The sequence below is a fragment of the Procambarus clarkii genome, chromosome 53, assembly GCF_040958095.1.
Source record: "Procambarus clarkii isolate CNS0578487 chromosome 53, FALCON_Pclarkii_2.0, whole genome shotgun sequence".
NCBI lineage: Eukaryota > Metazoa > Arthropoda > Malacostraca > Decapoda > Cambaridae > Procambarus > Procambarus clarkii.
The window spans coordinates 22,275,087-22,293,179 of NC_091202.1; the positions used below are offsets into that span (position 1 = coordinate 22,275,087).

An 18,093-nucleotide genomic window follows, 5' to 3' on the forward strand; every position below is an offset into this window, starting at 1 on the left:
GCATGTGGTGTGGTGTCTTTGTGTCAGCCCTCGGAGCATGTGGTGTCTTTGTGTCAGCCCTCGGAGCATGTGGTGTGGTGTCCTTGTGTCAGCCCTCGGAGCATGTGGTGTGGTGTCCTTGTGTCAGCCCTCGGAGCATGTAGTGTCTTTGTGTCAGCCCTCGGAGCATGTGGTGTGGTGTCCTTGTGTCAGCCCTCGGAGCATGTAGTGTCTTTGTGTCAGCCCTCGGAGCATGTGGTGTGGTGTCCTTGTGTCAGCCCTCGGAGCATGTGGTGTGGTGTCCTTGTGTCATCCCTCGGAGCATGTGGTGTGGTGTCCTTGTGTCAGCCCTCGGAGCATGTAGTGTGGTGTCCTTGTGTCAGCCCTCGGAGCATGTAGTGTCCTTGTGTCAGCCCTCGGAGCATGTGGTGTGGTGTCCTTGTGTCCTCACAAAGACACCACCTGTGTCCTGGGCACAGTGCCAGGCCTGCTGACTGTCCTGGGCACAGTGCCAGGCCTGCTGACTGTCCTGGGCACAGTGCCAGGCCTGCTGACTGTCCTGGGCACAGTGCCAGGCCTGCTGACTGTCCTGGGCACAGTGCCAGGCCTGCTGACTGTCCTGGGCACAGTGCCAGGCCTGCTGACTGTCCTGGGCACAGTGCCAGGCCTGCTGACTGTCCTGGACACAGTGCCAGGCCTGCTGACTGTCCTGGGCACAGTGCCAGGCCTGCTGACTGTCCTGGGCACAGTGCCAGGCCTGCTGACTGTCCTGGGCACAGTGCCAGGCCTGCTGACTGTCCTGGGCACAGTGCCAGGCCTGCTGACTGTCCTGGGCACAATACCAGGCCTGCTGACTGTCCTGGGCACAGTGCCAGGCCTGCTGACTGTCCTGGACACAGTGCCAGGGCTGCTGACTGTCCTGGGCACAGTGCCAGGCCTGCTGACTATCCTGGGCACAGTGCCAGGCCTGCTGACTGTCCTGGGCACAGTGCCAGGCCTGCTGACTGTCCTGGGCACAGTGCCAGGCCTGCTGACTGTCCTGGGCACAATACCAGGCCTGCTGACTGTCCTGGGCACAGTGCCAGGCCTGCTGACTGTCCTGGGCACAGTGCCAGGCCTGCTGACTGTCCTGGGCACAGTGCCAGGCCTGCTGACTGTCCTGGACACAGTGCCAGGCCTGCTGACTGTCCTGGGCACGGTGCCAGGCCTGCTGACTGTCCTGGGCACAGTGCCAGGCCTGCTGACTGTCCTGGGCACGGTGCCAGGCCTGCTGACTGTCCTGGGCACAGTGCCAGACCTGCTGACTGTCCTGGGCACGGTGCCAGGCCTGCTGACTGTCCTGGGCACGGTGCCAGGCCTGCTGACTGTCCTGGGCACGGTGCCAGGCCTGCTGACTGTCCTGGGCACGGTGCCAGGCCTGCTGACTCTCTTGGACACGGTGCCAGGCCTGCCGACTCTCCTGGGCACGGTGCCAGGCCTGCTGACTCTCCTGGGCACGGTGCCAGGCCTGCTGACTGTCCTGGGCACAGTGCCAGGCCTGCTGACTGTCCTGGGCACAGTGCTAGGCCTGCTGACTGTCCTGGGCACAGTGCCAGGCCTGCTGACTGTCCTGGGCACAGTGCCAGGCCTGCTGACTGTCCTGGGCACAGTGCCAGGCCTGCTGACTGTCCTGGGCACAGTGCCAGGCCTGCTGACTGTCCTGGGCACAGTGCCAGGCCTGCGGACTGTCCTGGACACAGTGCCAGGCCTGCTGACTGTCCTGGGCACAGTGCCAGGCCTGCTGACTGTCCTGGGCACAGTGCCAGGCCTGCTGACTGTCCTGGGCACAGTGCCAGGCCTGCTGACTGTCCTGGGCACAGTGCCAGGCCTGCTGACTGTCCTGGGCACAATACCAGGCCTGCTGACTGTCCTGGGCACAGTGCCAGGCCTGCTGACTGTCCTGGGCACAGTGCCAGGCCTGCTGACTGTCCTGGGCACAGTGCCAGGCCTGCTGACTGTCCTGGACACAGTGCCAGGCCTGCTGACTGTCCTGGGCACGGTGCCAGGCCTGCTGACTGTCCTGGGCACAGTGCCAGGCCTGCTGACTGTCCTGGGCACGGTGCCAGGCCTGCTGACTGTCCTGGGCACAGTGCCAGACCTGCTGACTGTCCTGGGCACGGTGCCAGGCCTGCTGACTGTCCTGGGCACGGTGCCAGGCCTGCTGACTGTCCTGGGCACGGTGCCAGGCCTGCTGACTGTCCTGGGCACGGTGCCAGGCCTGCTGACTCTCTTGGACACGGTGCCAGGCCTGCCGACTCTCCTGGGCACGGTGCCAGGCCTGCTGACTCTCCTGGGCACGGTGCCAGGCCTGCTGACTGCCCTGGGCACGGTGCCAGGCCTGCTGACTCTCTTGGACACAGTGCCAGGCCTGCTGACTCTCCTGGGCACAGTGCCAGGCCTGCTGACTCTCCTGGGCACGGTGCCAGGCCTGTCCCTTGTATATATTTAGAATATTGGATCATTAACGCACGTGTAAGTCAGTGAGTGCTCAGGTTTGTTTATCAACAGTGTTACCATAGCAACACGCGTGCCTCGCTCGCCACGTGAGGCAACACACGTGCCACGTGAGGCAACACACGCGGTGTGTGGGCGAGGCAGCAACACTTACGGGGGTTGGGGCCCCTTCCCCCCCCCCCCCCCACCCTCGCAACACAGCCACGGGGCCCCAGTACTCACCACAGTACCCATGAGAGTAGTAAAGTGTAACCCCCCAACATATAATATTACTGGTTACTCCGCCCAGGTGAACTGGGTGGAGTAACTCCACCTTATTCCAACAAGGGAGGTCTGGTCGGGGACCGGACCGCGGGGGGCGTTGAACCCCGAAATCATTTACGCGGTAACCGCAAGGTACTTAGCAAGTTCAGCTGGATGAACTTAAAACGTTCAAAGTTCACCCTTTCAACTTAGAGCTGGGCACAAACGGGGCATATTAAGGTCTGGGCACTCGATCAATGGGAGGAGGCTGTATACCCACACTGGTTTACCACTAACTGTATACTCTCTTGTAGTGTGTACTCACCTAGTTGTACTCACCTAGTTGTGTCTGCAGGATCGAGCATTGACTCTTGGATCCCGCCTTTCGAGCATCGGTTGTTTACAGCAATGACTCCTATCCCATTTCCCTATCATACCTGGTTTTAATATTATGAATAGTATTTGCTTCCACAACCTGTTCCTGAAGTGCATTCCATTTTCCCACTACTCTCACGCTAAAAGAAAACTTCCTAACATCTCTGTGATTCATCCGAGTTTCCAGGTTCCACCCATGTCCCCTCGTTCTGTTACTATTCCGTGTGAACATTTCGTCTATGTCCACTCTGTCAATCCCTCTGAGTATCTTATACGTTCCTATCATGTCCCCCCTCTCCCTTCTTCTTTCTAGTGTCGTAAGGCACACTTCCCTCAGGCGCTCCTCATACCCCATCCCTCGTAACTCTGGGACGAGTCTCGTTGCAAACCTCTGAACCTTTTCCAGTTTCATTATATGCTTCTTCAGATGTAAAGCGGCCTAAATGCCTCCTTACTTAGGTTTCTGAATGATGTTCTAACTTTTGCCAGTGTAGAGTACGCTGCTGTCGTTATCCTATTTATATGTGCCTCAGGAGATAGATTAGGTGTTACGTCCACCCCCAGGTCTCTTTCACGCGTCGTCACAGGTAGGCTGTTCCCCTTCATTGTGTACTGTCCCTTTGGTCTCCTATCTCCTAGTCCCATTTCCATAACTTTACATTTGCTCGTGTTGAATTCCAGTAGCCATTTCTCTGACCATCTCTGCAACCTGTTCAGGTCCTCTTGGAGGATCCTGCAATCCTCATCTGTCACAACTCTTCTCATCAACTTTGCATCATCCGCAAACATCGACATGTAGGACTCTACGCCTGTAAACATGTCGTTAACATATACAAGAAATAGAATTGGTCCCAGCACCGATCCTTGTGGTACTCCACTTGTTACTGTTCGCCAGTCCGACTTCTCGCCCCTTACCGTAACTCTTTGGCTCCTTCCTGTTAGGTAGTTCCTTATCCATGCTAGGACCTTTCCCCCCACCCCCGCCTGCCTCTCGAGCTTGAACAGCAGTCTCATGTGCGGTACTGTATCAAAGGCTTTTTGGCAGTCCAGAAATATGCAGTCTGCCCAACCTTCTCTGTCCTGCCTTATCCTCGTTATGTTATCATAGAATTCCAGAAGGTTTGTTAGGCACGATCACGATTTCCCACACACACACACAATCGTGTGTGTGTGTGTGTGTGTGTGTGTGTGTGTGTGTGTGTGTGTGTGTGTGTGTGTGTGTGTGTGTGTGTGTGTGTGTGTGTGTGGCTCTGAGGGACCCAACTCTGCGGACCTGGCGGCCTCTTGTCCGGGGTAACATTCTCCCATGTTAATATACAATGGTTCAGACGGTGTCAGCAACCTCCTCCCACAGTGTTCCCACAGTGTATACAATATACAATGGTTCAAACGGAGTCAGGAGCCTTCTCCTACAGTGTTCTCACAGTGTATACAACATGTGGACAGCTTGGGGGGGGGGGGGTTGGTCCAATATTCGTCAGAGGCAGAGAGGAGCAGGATAACATTTGCTCCTTGTAAAACAATGTACCAAATAAGTCTACGGCATAATATAATACACATGGAAAGCCTCACTGAAATAAGAACCATAAGCTCTTCACAGTTGCTTCAGTAGGTTATTGTAGCAACTGACTATCATTAGAATTATGTTACTTTCAGTTACTGTTCGGAAGACACAATAATCTTTACGAATATTTCACTGAACCACTTTGGCAATAATTCATAAACGGAGGAATAATTCAACATAGAAATCACAATCCTGCAATTGTATACATGGTCACCATAAGTCGTCAGACCCACTAATCTCTTCCTGAACACATATTTTACCTCGTAAATACATATGCATAAGTATATAAATATATGTATAAATAAATTGATATATAAGTAAGCGCAAGAACGGCCTCCATATACAATATATATTTACGGTTATACCACACTAATAATAATGATGTTCACAGCAACAAACTCTCTTCAATTACAAGCCTTCGGCACGCCCTTCTAGCCCTCAGACGTTGTCCAGCCTCGGCGTCTGACTCCTGGTGGCGTCGGTGTCCTCACAAGGGTCCTCCTGGTGGCGTCGGTGTCCTCACAAGGGTCCTGGTGGCGTCGGTGTCCTCACAAGGGTCCTCCTGGTGGCGTCGGTGTCCTCACAAGGGTCCTGGTGGCGTCGGTGTCCTCACAAGGGTCCTGGCGGCGTCGGTGTCCTCACAAGGGTCCTGGCGGCATCGGTGTCCTCACAAGGGTCCTGGCGGCGTCGGTGTCCTCACAAGGGTCCTGGCGGCGTCGGTGTCCTCACAAGGGTCCTGGCGGCGTCGGTGTCCTCACAAGGGTCCTGGTGGCGTCGGTGTCCTCACAAGGGTCCTGGTGGCGTCGGTGTCCTCACAAGGGTCCTGGTGGCGTCGGTGTCCTCACAAGGGTCCTCCTGGTGGCGTCGGTGTCCTCACAAGGGTCCTCCTGGTGGCGTCGGTGTCCTCACAAGGGTCCTCCTGGTGGCGTCGGTGTCCTCACAAGGGTCCTCCTGGTGGCGTCGGTGTCCTCATAAGGGTCCTCCTGGTGGCGTCGGTGTCCTCACAAGGGTCCTGGTGGCGTCGGTGTCCTCACAAGGGTCCTCCTGGTGGCGTCGGTGTCCTCACAAGGGTCCTGGTGGCGTCGGTGTCCTCACAAGGGTCCTGGCGGCGTCGGTGTCCTCACAAGGGTCCTGGCGGCGTCGGTGTCCTCACAAGCGTCCTCCTGGTGGCGTCGGTGTCCTCACAAGGGTCCTGGTGGCGTCGGTGTCCTCACAAGCGTCCTCCTGGTGGCGTCGGTGTCCTCACAAGGGTCCTGGTGGCGTCGGTGTCCTCACAAGGATCCTCCTGGTGGCGTCGGTGTCCTCACAAGGGTCCTCCTGGTGGCGTCGGTGTCATCACAAGGGTCCTGGTGGCGTCGGTGTCCTCACAAGGGTCCTCCTGGTGGCGTCGGTGTCCTCACAAGGGTCCTGGTGGCGTCGGTGTCCTCACAAGGGTCCTGGTGGCGTCGGTGTCCTCACAAGCGTCCTCCTGGTGGCGTCGGTGTCCTCACAAGGGTCCTGGTGGCGTCGGTGTCCTCACAAGCGTCCTCCTGGTGGCGTCGGTGTCCTCACAAGGGTCCTGGTGGCGTCGGTGTCCTCACAAGCGTCCTCCTGGTGGCGTCGGTGTCCTCACAAGGGTCCTGGTGGCGTCGGTGTACTCACAAGGGTCCTGGTGGCGTCGGTGTACTCACAAGGGTCCTGGTGGCGTCGGTGTCCTCACAAGCGTCCTCCTGGTGGCGTCGGTGTCCTCACAAGGGTCCTGGTGGCGTCGGTGTACTCACAAGGGTCCTGGTGGCGTCGGTGTACTCACAAGGGTCCTGGTGGCGTCGGTGTCCTCACAAGCGTCCTCCTGGTGGCGTCGGTGTCCTCACAAGGGTCCTGGTGGCGTCGGTGTCCTCACAAGGGTCCTGGTGGCGTCGGTGTACTCACAAGGGTCCTGGTGGCGTCGGTGTCCTCACAAGGGTCCTGGTGGCGTCGGTGTCCTCACAAGGGTCCTGGTGGCGTCGGTGTCCTCACAAGGGTCCTGGTGGCGTCGGTGTCCTCACAAGGGTCCTGGTGGCGTCGGTGTCCTCACAAGGGTCCTGGTGGCGTCGGTGTACTCACAAGGGTCCTGGTGGCGTCGGTGTCCTCACAAGGGTTGTAACGGGGGGTGAGGGAAATATCACTATCTTGTCCATTATTCCACCCCCCAGTTAAAAAACGAGGCCGGGGGAAACAGCTCTCTCTAGTCCGTTATCCCGTCCCCAGTTAGCTAACTATTCTAGAGCACCTCCAGAGTTCCTAAGGCAACCTCTCTGGTTCAACACCTTGTAACCTAGGTATTTGACTACCTAGGTGCTAAGACTACAAGGCGCCGTAACTGGATCAGCTACCCGAAACTCTAGAGAGAACTCTAGAATACAGAATCATTGCCACAAACGTATAAGAGAAAACGAAAGGAAAGAAATGAATAGTGAAGTAATTAGTGAGGGCTTGGGGGTGAGAGGGAGAGAGGTGGGAGGAGCGAGGAGGTTCATTAGTTGAAAGTGAGAGTTTAGAGAAGGGTGGAGGGAGAGGTGTAGATAGGTAGAAGTAGAAGAGTAGATAGTAGAAGTAGAAAGTAGATAGTAGAAGACGAAATGCTGCCACCATCCATTCATAATCATTACATACAAGACAAGGAATGGAACTTGCCTGTACCACAAAATTCTCAAAGGATGTTATCATGAGTTCATTATTAGTATGTTCCCTCTGTACCATGTATCCATTCTAAACCATGAAACCAGTAACCACAGAGGCTTTCTCACCTCAACTCAATTCTCTAGGGAACACAGTGAAAGACCATTTAAATGATAAATTCAACAATTATATTTCACATTAAGTATCATAATTTAGCAATCCAATTAAAATGTTCCAGTTTAATATGCAAAGTGAGTCATCATCCAAGAATTCGAGAACCCTACAACTTGACTGCCCCTGATCGTCACACAACACTTGTAAAACACGACAAGTCACCTTAATGTTCACTCACCGAGGACGGAGTCTAAGTTGAATAGAGAGGGGGGGGGGGGTCTGTAGCTTGACAGAGACTGTCTCGCCCCTGCCGGCCGACAGCCTCCCTGATAGGGCTGTCTTCTCTCTGCTCTCCTGGCTCGTCTGCTGCTCTGTCTGTTAATGCTTCATGCTGGATAGCTCTCCGAGTTTATATTGGGGAACCTAGTAGCTAACTCCGCCCACAAGTAGATAGCCTCCGGCACTACCAAGCCACTCCTTAAACGTCGGCATGTTTGAAGGCTACCCGGCTCCAATTATACGCTTAGCGGAAGCAAGGTGAAATTATCATGATCTGACCTCAGGTCACTTGGGGTCATTAACGCTTTGAGGTGTGAGATCTCAGGCAGACAACTGGCGCCTCTCAGATCCTTGTCTGTGACTCATGTACTCTATGTATGTATTAACCTAAACCAAACACTTTTACAGTGTTACAGGGTCCTGGTGGCGTCGGTGTCCTCACAAGGGTCCTGGTGGCGTCGGTGTCCTCACAAGGGTCCTCCTGGTGGCGTCGGTGTCCTCACAAGGGTCCTGGTGGCGTCGGTGTCCTCACAAGGGTCCTGGTGGCGTCGGTGTACTCACAAGGGTCCTGGTGGCGTCGGTGTACTCACAAGGGTCCTCCCAGCATCCCATAACTCTTCCACCTTTTAGTACTGTAGTCTGCCAGTTTTTTGTCGCCAGACCTTCGCACTGGTCAAGTTTCGCTGCAACATTCCTATGGCGGAATGGTGTAGGGCACTCCACCCACCGCCAGGGATGGGTGTGGGGCTACACCACCCACAGGATGGGTGTAGGGCACTCCACCCACCGCCAGGGATGGGTGTGGGGCTACACCACCCACAGGATGGGTGTGGGGCTACACCACCCACCGCTGACCACGGGATGGGGACATACCTTCCTCCAGAATAAGAAGAGAATATTTGAGCCTTAAATAATTTCTGAAGTTTGCCAATTATTTAACTAGAACCAGCACAGAGAGGAGTACAGTTATTCCAGTCTTCCCAGAAGGACTGTCAAATGTGGTCCGGTCATGGACTGGCTTTTGTTTACCAACCGGTGTCAGAGTCAATCACCTGCCAGTTGCTGAGATCGGCGAACAGATCAACCATTTTGAACCATTTTCATAAAAACTTTGTGTCGACTTCTTCTTCGTGATAGTAGCCTGTGCAGTTTGCATGGAGGGTTTGTCCTCCCGATGACTGCACAATGTGTCGACTTCTAACAATTTCTGTTACTGGGGCTGGCTAGCTCGTAATAGGAGGCCTGGATCGTCTGAAAGACAGTGCTTGTCTGTTTCACCTTCCCAGAAGAGGCGAGGTTTATGTGTCTATGAAGACATTCCAGAGTTCTTCAAATATTGCAGCATTAAATGCCTTGTTCTTGTGCAGTAGTTTTTAATTGTTAATTACTTTGCTATTTGCTGTGGTAGAATGAATTATTTGAAAACAAATTCAAATGATTACTTCAGTTTTAGAAGAATTAAGAAATGGCCAGAGACCAAAATGCTGGTCTCGACTTGAGAATGTTCCAGGACGGACCGAAACGTCGTCGTCCCTTCACTTTCTAGTGTGCGGTTTGGTCAACGAGAAAGTTGCAGTACTAGGAGCTATGACAGCTGTTGTGATACTAGGCATCAGTATGGTGAGCACAGTTACATCTGGGAAGTTACTGAGTCACAGTTACTACAGACTGTGTCCATTTCCTTGGCAGGATACCTTGTGAAAGGCTGATATGATAAAGACCAGTGTCCGTGGAGTAGTGGTAAGACACTCGCCTGGCGTTCCGCGAGCGCTTTGTCATGGGTTCGTATCCTGGCCGGGGAGGATTTACTGGGCGCAATTCCTTAACTGTAGCCTCTGTTTAACGCAGCAGTAAAATGTGTACTTGGTTGTAACAACGATTCTTCGCGGCGGGGATCGTATTCCAGGGACCTGCCCGAAACGCTACGCGTACTAGTGGCTCTACAACCATGTAACAACTCTTGTATATATCTAGCAAAGGATGGTTAGGGGGCGTCATTCAGTAAGCTCAGGGTGTTATAAGTTGTACAATCTTCACCGGGAGCAGTTTGTCTGTCTCCCTGATGCTCTTATCAGTTCAAACAGGGTTACGATAAATTGATCTGTTAAATCTGGTGAGGAACACGTATTCCAGTATTAACATTTATGCTATTTTGGTATGAATTGAATGCTGATATACTCACCTAGTTGTGCTTGCGGCGGGGGGGGGGGATGAGCTTCGGCTCCTTGGTCCCGTCTCTCAATTGATTGTCAACTGGTGTATAGGTTACTGAACCTAGTGGGCTCTATCATACCTACATTTGAGGCTCTATATATAGTCATGGAGGCAGGTGTATGTCTGTGGGTAAGACAACAACATGTGACTCTACACCATTGAGCCAAGAGCATGTCAGCGTGTTCTACGGGACTATGATGACGGGTAGAGTCCACAACACAGGGTTGAACACTTGGTAAAGGCTTTAATATTGTTGTACATGGAGTGAAGTGTTGCACCAGGCGTGGGAGAAGAGCCACCAGCAGTGTGGCAACACGGCGGCCAACACCGCTCCACTCCCGCCACACAAATTCACGTGATATTGAGTCTCAGATATATATATATTTTTTGAGATATATACAAGAGTTGTTACATGGTTGTAGAGCCACTAGTACGCGTAGCGTTTCGGGCAGGTCCCTGGAATACGATCCCCGCCGCGAAGAATCGTTGTTACAACCAAGTACACATTTTACTGCTGCGTTAAACAGAGGCTACAGTTAAGGAATTGCGCCCAGTAAATCCTCCCCGGCCAGGATACGAACCCATGACAAAGCTCTCGCGGAACGCCAGGCGAGTGTCTTACCACTGCACCACGGAGACTGTAAAATATTGCAAGAGTGTTGACCAGACCACACACTAGACAATGAAGGGACGACGATGTTTCGGTCCGTCCTGGACCATTCTTAAGTCGATTCTCAATAACCTGCCAATCGACTTGAGAATGATCCAGGACGGACCGAGACGTCGTCGTCCCTTCACCTTCTAGTGTGTACTCACCTAGTTGTGTTTGCGGGGGTTGAGCTCTGGCTCTTTGGTCCCGCACACAAAGCTCTGGCTTTGTGTGGTCTGGTCAACATACTTCAGCCCCGTTATTGTGACTCCTCGTCTGCAAGAATGTTATTATTCTCCTTCTTTGTCAGTATGAAACACTTCTCATTGTCAACGATGTTTCTATATTTATTTAAAACAAAACTACAGAAACAACAGTATTTCGATTTCAAAAGTAGATGCCAGTAATGTATTTGTTATGTACCCTGAACCTTAACTAGGCATACAGCTGTAACCATTACTGTTGTCTAAACTGTATTTTTCATGCAGTGTTCATCAGTCTTAAATGTTCTTGTCATTTTTTATATACAATATATAAATTTAAATATTTATAGTACTATATTCTATAACTTTCTAGTGTAAGTAAATAAAGTTTTCTTTAATCATAATTAACTATATCATTATATAATCATTGTATCGGGAGGGGGGGGGGGAGGAGGCAACATGTGCATACGTACATGTTATGCTTATACTGAGTCCCCCCCCCCCTACCAGGATACAATAAGGTGACTAACTCCTGGGTACCTACTTAGTGCTAGGTGAACAGACGCATTAGGTGACAGAAAATGCGCCCAACCACTTCTGTCCCACCCGGGACATGTGAATAATCATTTAAAAGCAATCTCTGTTTGATCTGGGTTGATATATCAGTGATATACGGTAATGAGTAAACAGCAATTAAGGGGTTTAATAGGACTAATATATGATAATTTATATCACGTTCAGCATTGTCCGCTCTCTTACTGTTTACGAATATGAGTAAGAAATCTTTAAGTATTTACTGAGTGTTGAGTAGCAAGTGTGATGATGAGTAACTTATATGAGTTTGTACATGATGAATGTTATCACTGAGTGATGTGTTGTGTTGCAGGAGCAATGATGGGGAACTTGGGCCCGTGGCGTGTGTGTATGGTGCAGGAGTTCGGCTACGAGCAGTGTACCAGTCAGTCCTCGCGCCTTGGCACCTCTTGTAAGTCACCACCACTACGCTCACTAGTTTCTGTCAGCTATCTCACACTGTCAGAGTAGTAGTAGGCCTCCATCAGTCTCAGGAGACTATGGAGTTGCACTCTGGTGTCGGCCTGGTCTGGAGTGGCCTCACCAGGGCACAAAGCCAGGGTAGGTTGATACGGGGGAGAAGCTGTTACCCAGGCAGCAGGTCCCCCCTCTCCACGGCGCTGAAAGTCTCCAATGGAAAGGTATACGCCAATACAATTAGTTCCAGCGCCGTCGCAGGAACTGTGAGTTCCGGGGATGACCTTACCTGTCAGAGTAAGAGACAAATGTATGTGAATGAATGTGTGTGTGTATATATGTATGTATATATGTATATGTACGTATATATGTGTGTATGTATATGTATGTGTATAAAGTACATATGGAAGCTGATCATAATTACATTTCACCTTTGTAAATGCACATTAATGACACATCGAACACTTTATGTAGGGCAGGCGTAAATCTGTGTATCTATTTATTTACGTATGTAGGTTAGCTTAGCATTTTAAAAGCACCGAATCACCTTGTGTGGTTGATTGTTCAATAAATCCCTGAACTATGTATTTAACACATCTCTAACACTGTCCATGGAGGACAGAAGAAAATGTATATATGCTGGTTAGCATTGCAAATGTGTGGCCACGTCTGTGGTAGAAAATAATAATAAAAAAAACTAATCCAACTACTGTCTGCCTCTTCTTGTACCGGCTTGTTGCTATGTTACCTTACCCTTATACTGGCTTGTTGCTATGTTACCTTACCCTTATACTGGCTTGTTGCTATGTTACCTTACCCTTATACTGGCTTGTTGCTATGTTACCTTACCCTTATACTGGCTTGTTGCTAGGCTACCTTACCCTTATACTGGCTTGTTGCTAGGCTACCTTACCCTTATACTGGCTTGTTGCTAGGCTACCTTACCCTTATACTGGCTTGTTGCTAGGCTACCTTACCCTTATACTGGCTTGTTGCTAGGCTACCTTACCCTTATACTGGCTTGTTGCTAGGCTACCTTACCCTTATACAGGCTTGTTGCTAGGCTACCTTACCCTTATACTGGCTTGTTGCTAGGCTACCTTACCCTTATACTGGCTTGTTGCTAGGCTACCTTACCCTTATACAGGCTTGTTGCTAGGCTACCCTACTCATTGCCTAGTTGTGGCACGATGGTGCAACACCGCGCCACAAAAATCATTCCAGAGCTAAGTCCACTCTCGTGTCAGGGACGGGTGAGTACCACAGATAATGCTAACATGTTTAGTTAGGAAGCGTACATACAAAATGAGTTACAAGTAGTTACAAGCCACTAAAACGCACAGCATTTCGGGCAAGATGTGGAAAAAACTTAAAACTTAAAAACATTTAAAAATTTTAGAAAATTTTAAATTTAAAAATTAAACCATTTAATAATTGAAAATATTAAAAAAAAAAAAGTATTGAATGTAATGAAACGCCATTTTCTGGGTGAGCCTCGTCGGCTCCGTGAAGCTATCCAAACTCACATGCCATATTAGTTTGGTGTCATCAGTTCCTGGAGTTGTGTATACCTACCGGAGACCAGAGCCGGAACCTGGGCCACTCAGAGAGGTGCAGGGAGCAATGACTATATGAGCACTCTACATTTAGAGGATGTCATGTCTGCCATCGACCGGGAGGGGGGGGGGGGGGCAGAAAGATAGGCGAACAACAAACCAAACTGCTAAAAATTGCAAGCTACGTCCAAACAGACCCAAACAACCCCCCCCCCCACAAACAAACTAGCAAATCATCACCCAACTAGCACGCCTGCTTGTTAGTGCCCCCGCCTCCCCAGTAGGGGGGAGGGGAAGCCCGCTAAGGGAAGCCGACAGACCACCACCCCAGTTCGTAGAATGATGAAAAACTGCCGACTGGAGGAAGGTTGTCAGAGGAGCCTCTGAGGCTTGCCCAAAAACTGGTGTTTCATTACATTCAGCGCTGGTTTTCTGTGGGATGCCCCGTGATCGACTCCTTGAAGCTAACTGCCTACACATAAGTAAATGAGGGACTTACCCGGGAGATGGCAGCACCGCAAGTTTTTTTTTTTTATTATTATTATTATTTTCTACCACAGACGTGGCCAGACATTTACAATGCTAACCAGCATATATACATTTTCTTCTGTCCTCCATGGACAGGGTTAGAGAAATGTTAAACATAGAGTTCAAGGGTTTATTGAACACTCAACCACAGAAGGTGATTCGGTGCTTTTAAAATGCTAAGCCAACCTACATACGTAAATACATAGATACACAGATTTACGTATGCCCTACATAAAGTGTTTGATGTGTCTTTTACATAGTGTCATTAATGTACATTCACAAAGGTGAAATGTAATTCTGATCAGCTTCCATATATACTTTATACCCATACATATACATACACACACATATACATACATATATACACACACATGCATTCACATACATCTGTCTCATTTACTCTGACAGGGTGAGATAGCTGATAAAGAAACTAGTGTGCAATTAAGCACTTAATCACTGAAGGTGATGAAGGTGCTTTTACAAACTCAGGTTATATAGTTACATCATATATATACATTGAATAAATGATATATTACATGGTCAATCTTGGATACAAGTCCAATATATCATCAAGTGTTCCAGTACTCGTATAGTAATTACAGAGTTCAGCATACCTTAGCCCAGGAGGGCGAAAGTCAGTCAGTATGGGACATTCTACAATATAATGTTCAAGAGAGTGCATGTTTTCTCTTTCACAAAATTGACACATTGTGTACTCGACATTTGGGTTTTGAGAAAGCTGCCAGATACGTCTATATCCCAGGCGTATTCTGGCCACTATAACATCACATTGCCGGGTTCTTGTTCTATTAGTCCCATATGTGAATGTCTCCTCACGATATCTATCATAATATTTAATGCTACAACTTTCAGGTCTTTGTGAATTTGTTAGGTCGGTGAGATTTTCATTAGATATTTGTTTAAGTATTCTCTTTGTCACTGCTAATGAAACACCCATATCAATTTCTACCACTGGTTTTCTGCAGGCTGTCTTAGCAAGCATATCAACAGTGTCATGCCTTGAGATGCCAACATGTGATGGTATCCATAGGAATTTAATCTCAAATCTGTTTTCTTTAGCAGCTAAAACATTCATTCGAATATCACTGACTATTTTCTGGGTGTCACTACTATGTGCATTCAGTGCCAGGAGTGCACTCTGCGAGTCACAGTATATAAGTCCACTGCCTTTGTCTTTTAAAAATTCAGTGGCAAGGTATATGCCTGCAAGTTCGGTTTGAGTTGTACTTGCCCAGTCATTGGCGCGCTTCATTGCTGTATGTACGAGAGAAGATTGTTCAAATATGTTACATGCACATCCGGTACATCGTCCACCTTCTTCTACAGAGCCGTCGGTATAGCACTGATACACATCGTTACCCATACTCTGAGTACTTTCAGTGATGCTTTTCAGTGTTAACTGTTTTAATAATGTAGTGTGCGCACTATCTTTCTTGGGCGCATTTACAAAATCAACTGATAGATCCCAGTTATCCCATGGAGTAATTGGTTGATTAATCATTAGTTGAGTTGGGTACATATTTAATATTTTGATGGAGTTGGCTACCTTGTAGAACCAAAATACATAATCAGATTTCGTTCTTCTTCTATAGACCTCAGGTGAGTGCAGCATATTAGAAAGTTTAGCTTGAAACTTCATGTGTTCTCAAGATGAAGACGAGACTCCCGACAACAGACGTCCCAAGGCCACACAAGGCCGGAGAGGGCATGGAACATTCACAAGATATTTGGTGGCCAAGACCCTGTTCGAGTTCCAAAACCCCTTTTTAGTGCCCGAATGTCAACCCAAGACATATTCCCCAAAACAGCAGCGAGAGCAGCATATTTACTCACATCAAGGACACGAAGGTAGACCGCAGGCTGGCTAGACTTGATAACTCTGCGGACAACCTGAGACACGATCCCTCGAACAGGGAACCAGGGAAAGGGGATCAACCCAGAGTGCATCCACTGTTACTGAACCAGTGCCCGCAGGTAGCGACATAAAGCTGTCACTGGACACAAAACATAATGCACCCACGGCCGAACCAACCAAGCATCAACCACCACGGAACCCTATAGGAGGCAGCTGTCTATGAGCAGAACCCCATGTGCCAGAGAAGAGCATGAAGCTCCCCAACCCGACCCCCCAGAGGCCAAAGGTAACAAAAACAAAGCCTTCAAAAAACAATCCCGAACCGAAGGGGCCGCAACAAACCTAGGGAAGTAAAGAAAAGAAAGCACCTGGTTCAAAGACCAAGACGGTTCAAGCGGCAAGACAGCTCAAACATCAAAACGGCTCAAGCAACAAGACGGCTCAAGCGGCGCATGAGCAGGCCGGAGGTTTTAAAAATGTGCAGGAGAGCTTGCGGAACAGGGCAAAAGTGACATCCTCCCCGAACACAAGCTGGAGCGGCTCGTCCAATGTGACATGATAAGAAGCGAGAGTATTCAGCATGAGATGCCAGTCCAAAAGAGCCAAGAAAGGGCATGACCACTTGTACAGACACCGACAACACCCACTGAAGGGAAAGGAAATGGCGAAAAGACCGCCAGGAGACTTCATACCGTCTCTGAGACGAAGACTGCAGGTGGGACACCATCAAAGAAGCCACCTGATCACCATACAAGTGGTGATACACCCACGTCAAAAAAAAAAAAACGAGAAGAGCAGAAGAGTAAGTTGAACCAGCAAGTTACCTCGCTGGCCTGACCTGCTAAAAGAGGCGGAGCTGCGGAAAGACTCCAGGGTTCGGACACGGAGCAAGCAGCGCCTGAAACCAAGGCTGGGCCGGCCACCATGGGGCCAGGAGAAGCACCCTTCCCCTGATAGAATTCGAGCCGAGCCAGAACCCGAAGCAACAGCTGGACTGGGGGATAAAGGTACAGGAATCTCCACCTTGACCAGTCCTGCCAGGAAGCATCTACCACAAAAGCCTCGCAGTCGGAGAATGGTGCCATGTATATAGGTTGACGCAGAGACCACGCCAACGCAAATAAATCAACCTCCAGAAGCCCATACGTCCGACAGAGCCAAAGGAAGGAGGTGACGTCGACCATCCACTCCGTGGAAAGCGGAATGAAACGTGACAGGCCATCTGCCACAACGTTGGACACGCCCCGAACATGAACGGCGGTGCGGAGAGCTGTACCCAGAGAACTCGGCAGAAGAGCTACCCGAAGCGACCAGCCCCAAAGAACCACAGAACGCAGACACCCGGGTTGAGACAGACAATGAACCATGAGTGCAATCCGAATGGAGCAGGATCAGAGAGCCTCGAGGAAGCTGAATCCACGCAATGCCAGTCACATAGCCGCAAGCTTCCGCACTGTGCTCTGAACCCAAAAGAAGGATGGAACCCAACGACTCTAGCCAGCCTGGTGAGTGTTGGTCACAAAACCCCAGCCGAGGGACGAGGCGTCAGTGAAACAAATCAAGCGCGGAAAGGGGAAGGCACCATGGCACTGAACCCCGTAACATCCGAAGAGGACGCCGGTGACTCGGCAATGGACGTAAAGACACCATAGTGTAAACCCAGTGGTCATGAGAGAGGTGAAAGGGGCTGCCCCGAAGATACCAGAACAGCCTCCGAAGCCAAACCCTGCCCAGCGGGTAAACTAGCTTGGCAAAGTTCAGGCTCCCACACAACTGCTCGAGTAACTGCCAAGTGACCCTGGTCCCACTCAAAAACAGCTGAAGTTGGGACCGCAACCAGAGCAACACCGCAAGAGAAAGAGAGGGAGAAAACTGCAGTCCGTGAATCCTACACAGGGCCACCCTAGTCCAAACCCGAGACTAAGATGGGCCACTACAATCCTGGTTAACCACATGAAAATGCAAGGTGCCAGATTCAGACTAAATGGAAGACAACGAAAGCGGTAAGCCTGTCGCCCAACCACGAACGAGAGCAGGGCGAATCTCACCCACCTGGGAAGGAAGCAAGGGCACAGGCTGAACCACGGTTGAAATAACTAACGCCCCTAAATCCTGGTCTCTGAACCCCAAGCAGGGCAGCTCCTGGGCTTCTAACTGGACAACCAACCTGGCTCGTCGCAACAAAGAAAACCGACTCACTCATCGGTCCTTATCTCAACTATGGTATTTGTGCTTGGGGTTCTACTACCCAAAATCATTTACGTCCTCTAATTACTCAACACAAAGCTGCTATTAGGACAATATCCAACTCTGGCCCCAGACATCACTCGGTACCCCTTCTCAAATCTCTGAATATATTAGATGTTAAGTCTGCACATCCTCTCATGTGTATT

General features: G+C 50.3%; 1 protein-coding gene across 1 annotated transcript in view; it reads left to right on the forward strand.

Annotated features, from left to right (window-relative positions):
- Nucleotides 1-18,093, forward strand: part of LOC123767082 (uncharacterized) — a 151,220-nt gene that overhangs the window by 127,528 nt on the left and 5,599 nt on the right. The window contains exon 3 of the mRNA XM_045756567.2: nucleotides 11,637-11,735. Within this exon, the coding sequence (XP_045612523.2) occupies nucleotides 11,637-11,735 (99 nt within the window). The remainder of the gene's footprint in view (nucleotides 1-11,636; nucleotides 11,736-18,093) is intronic.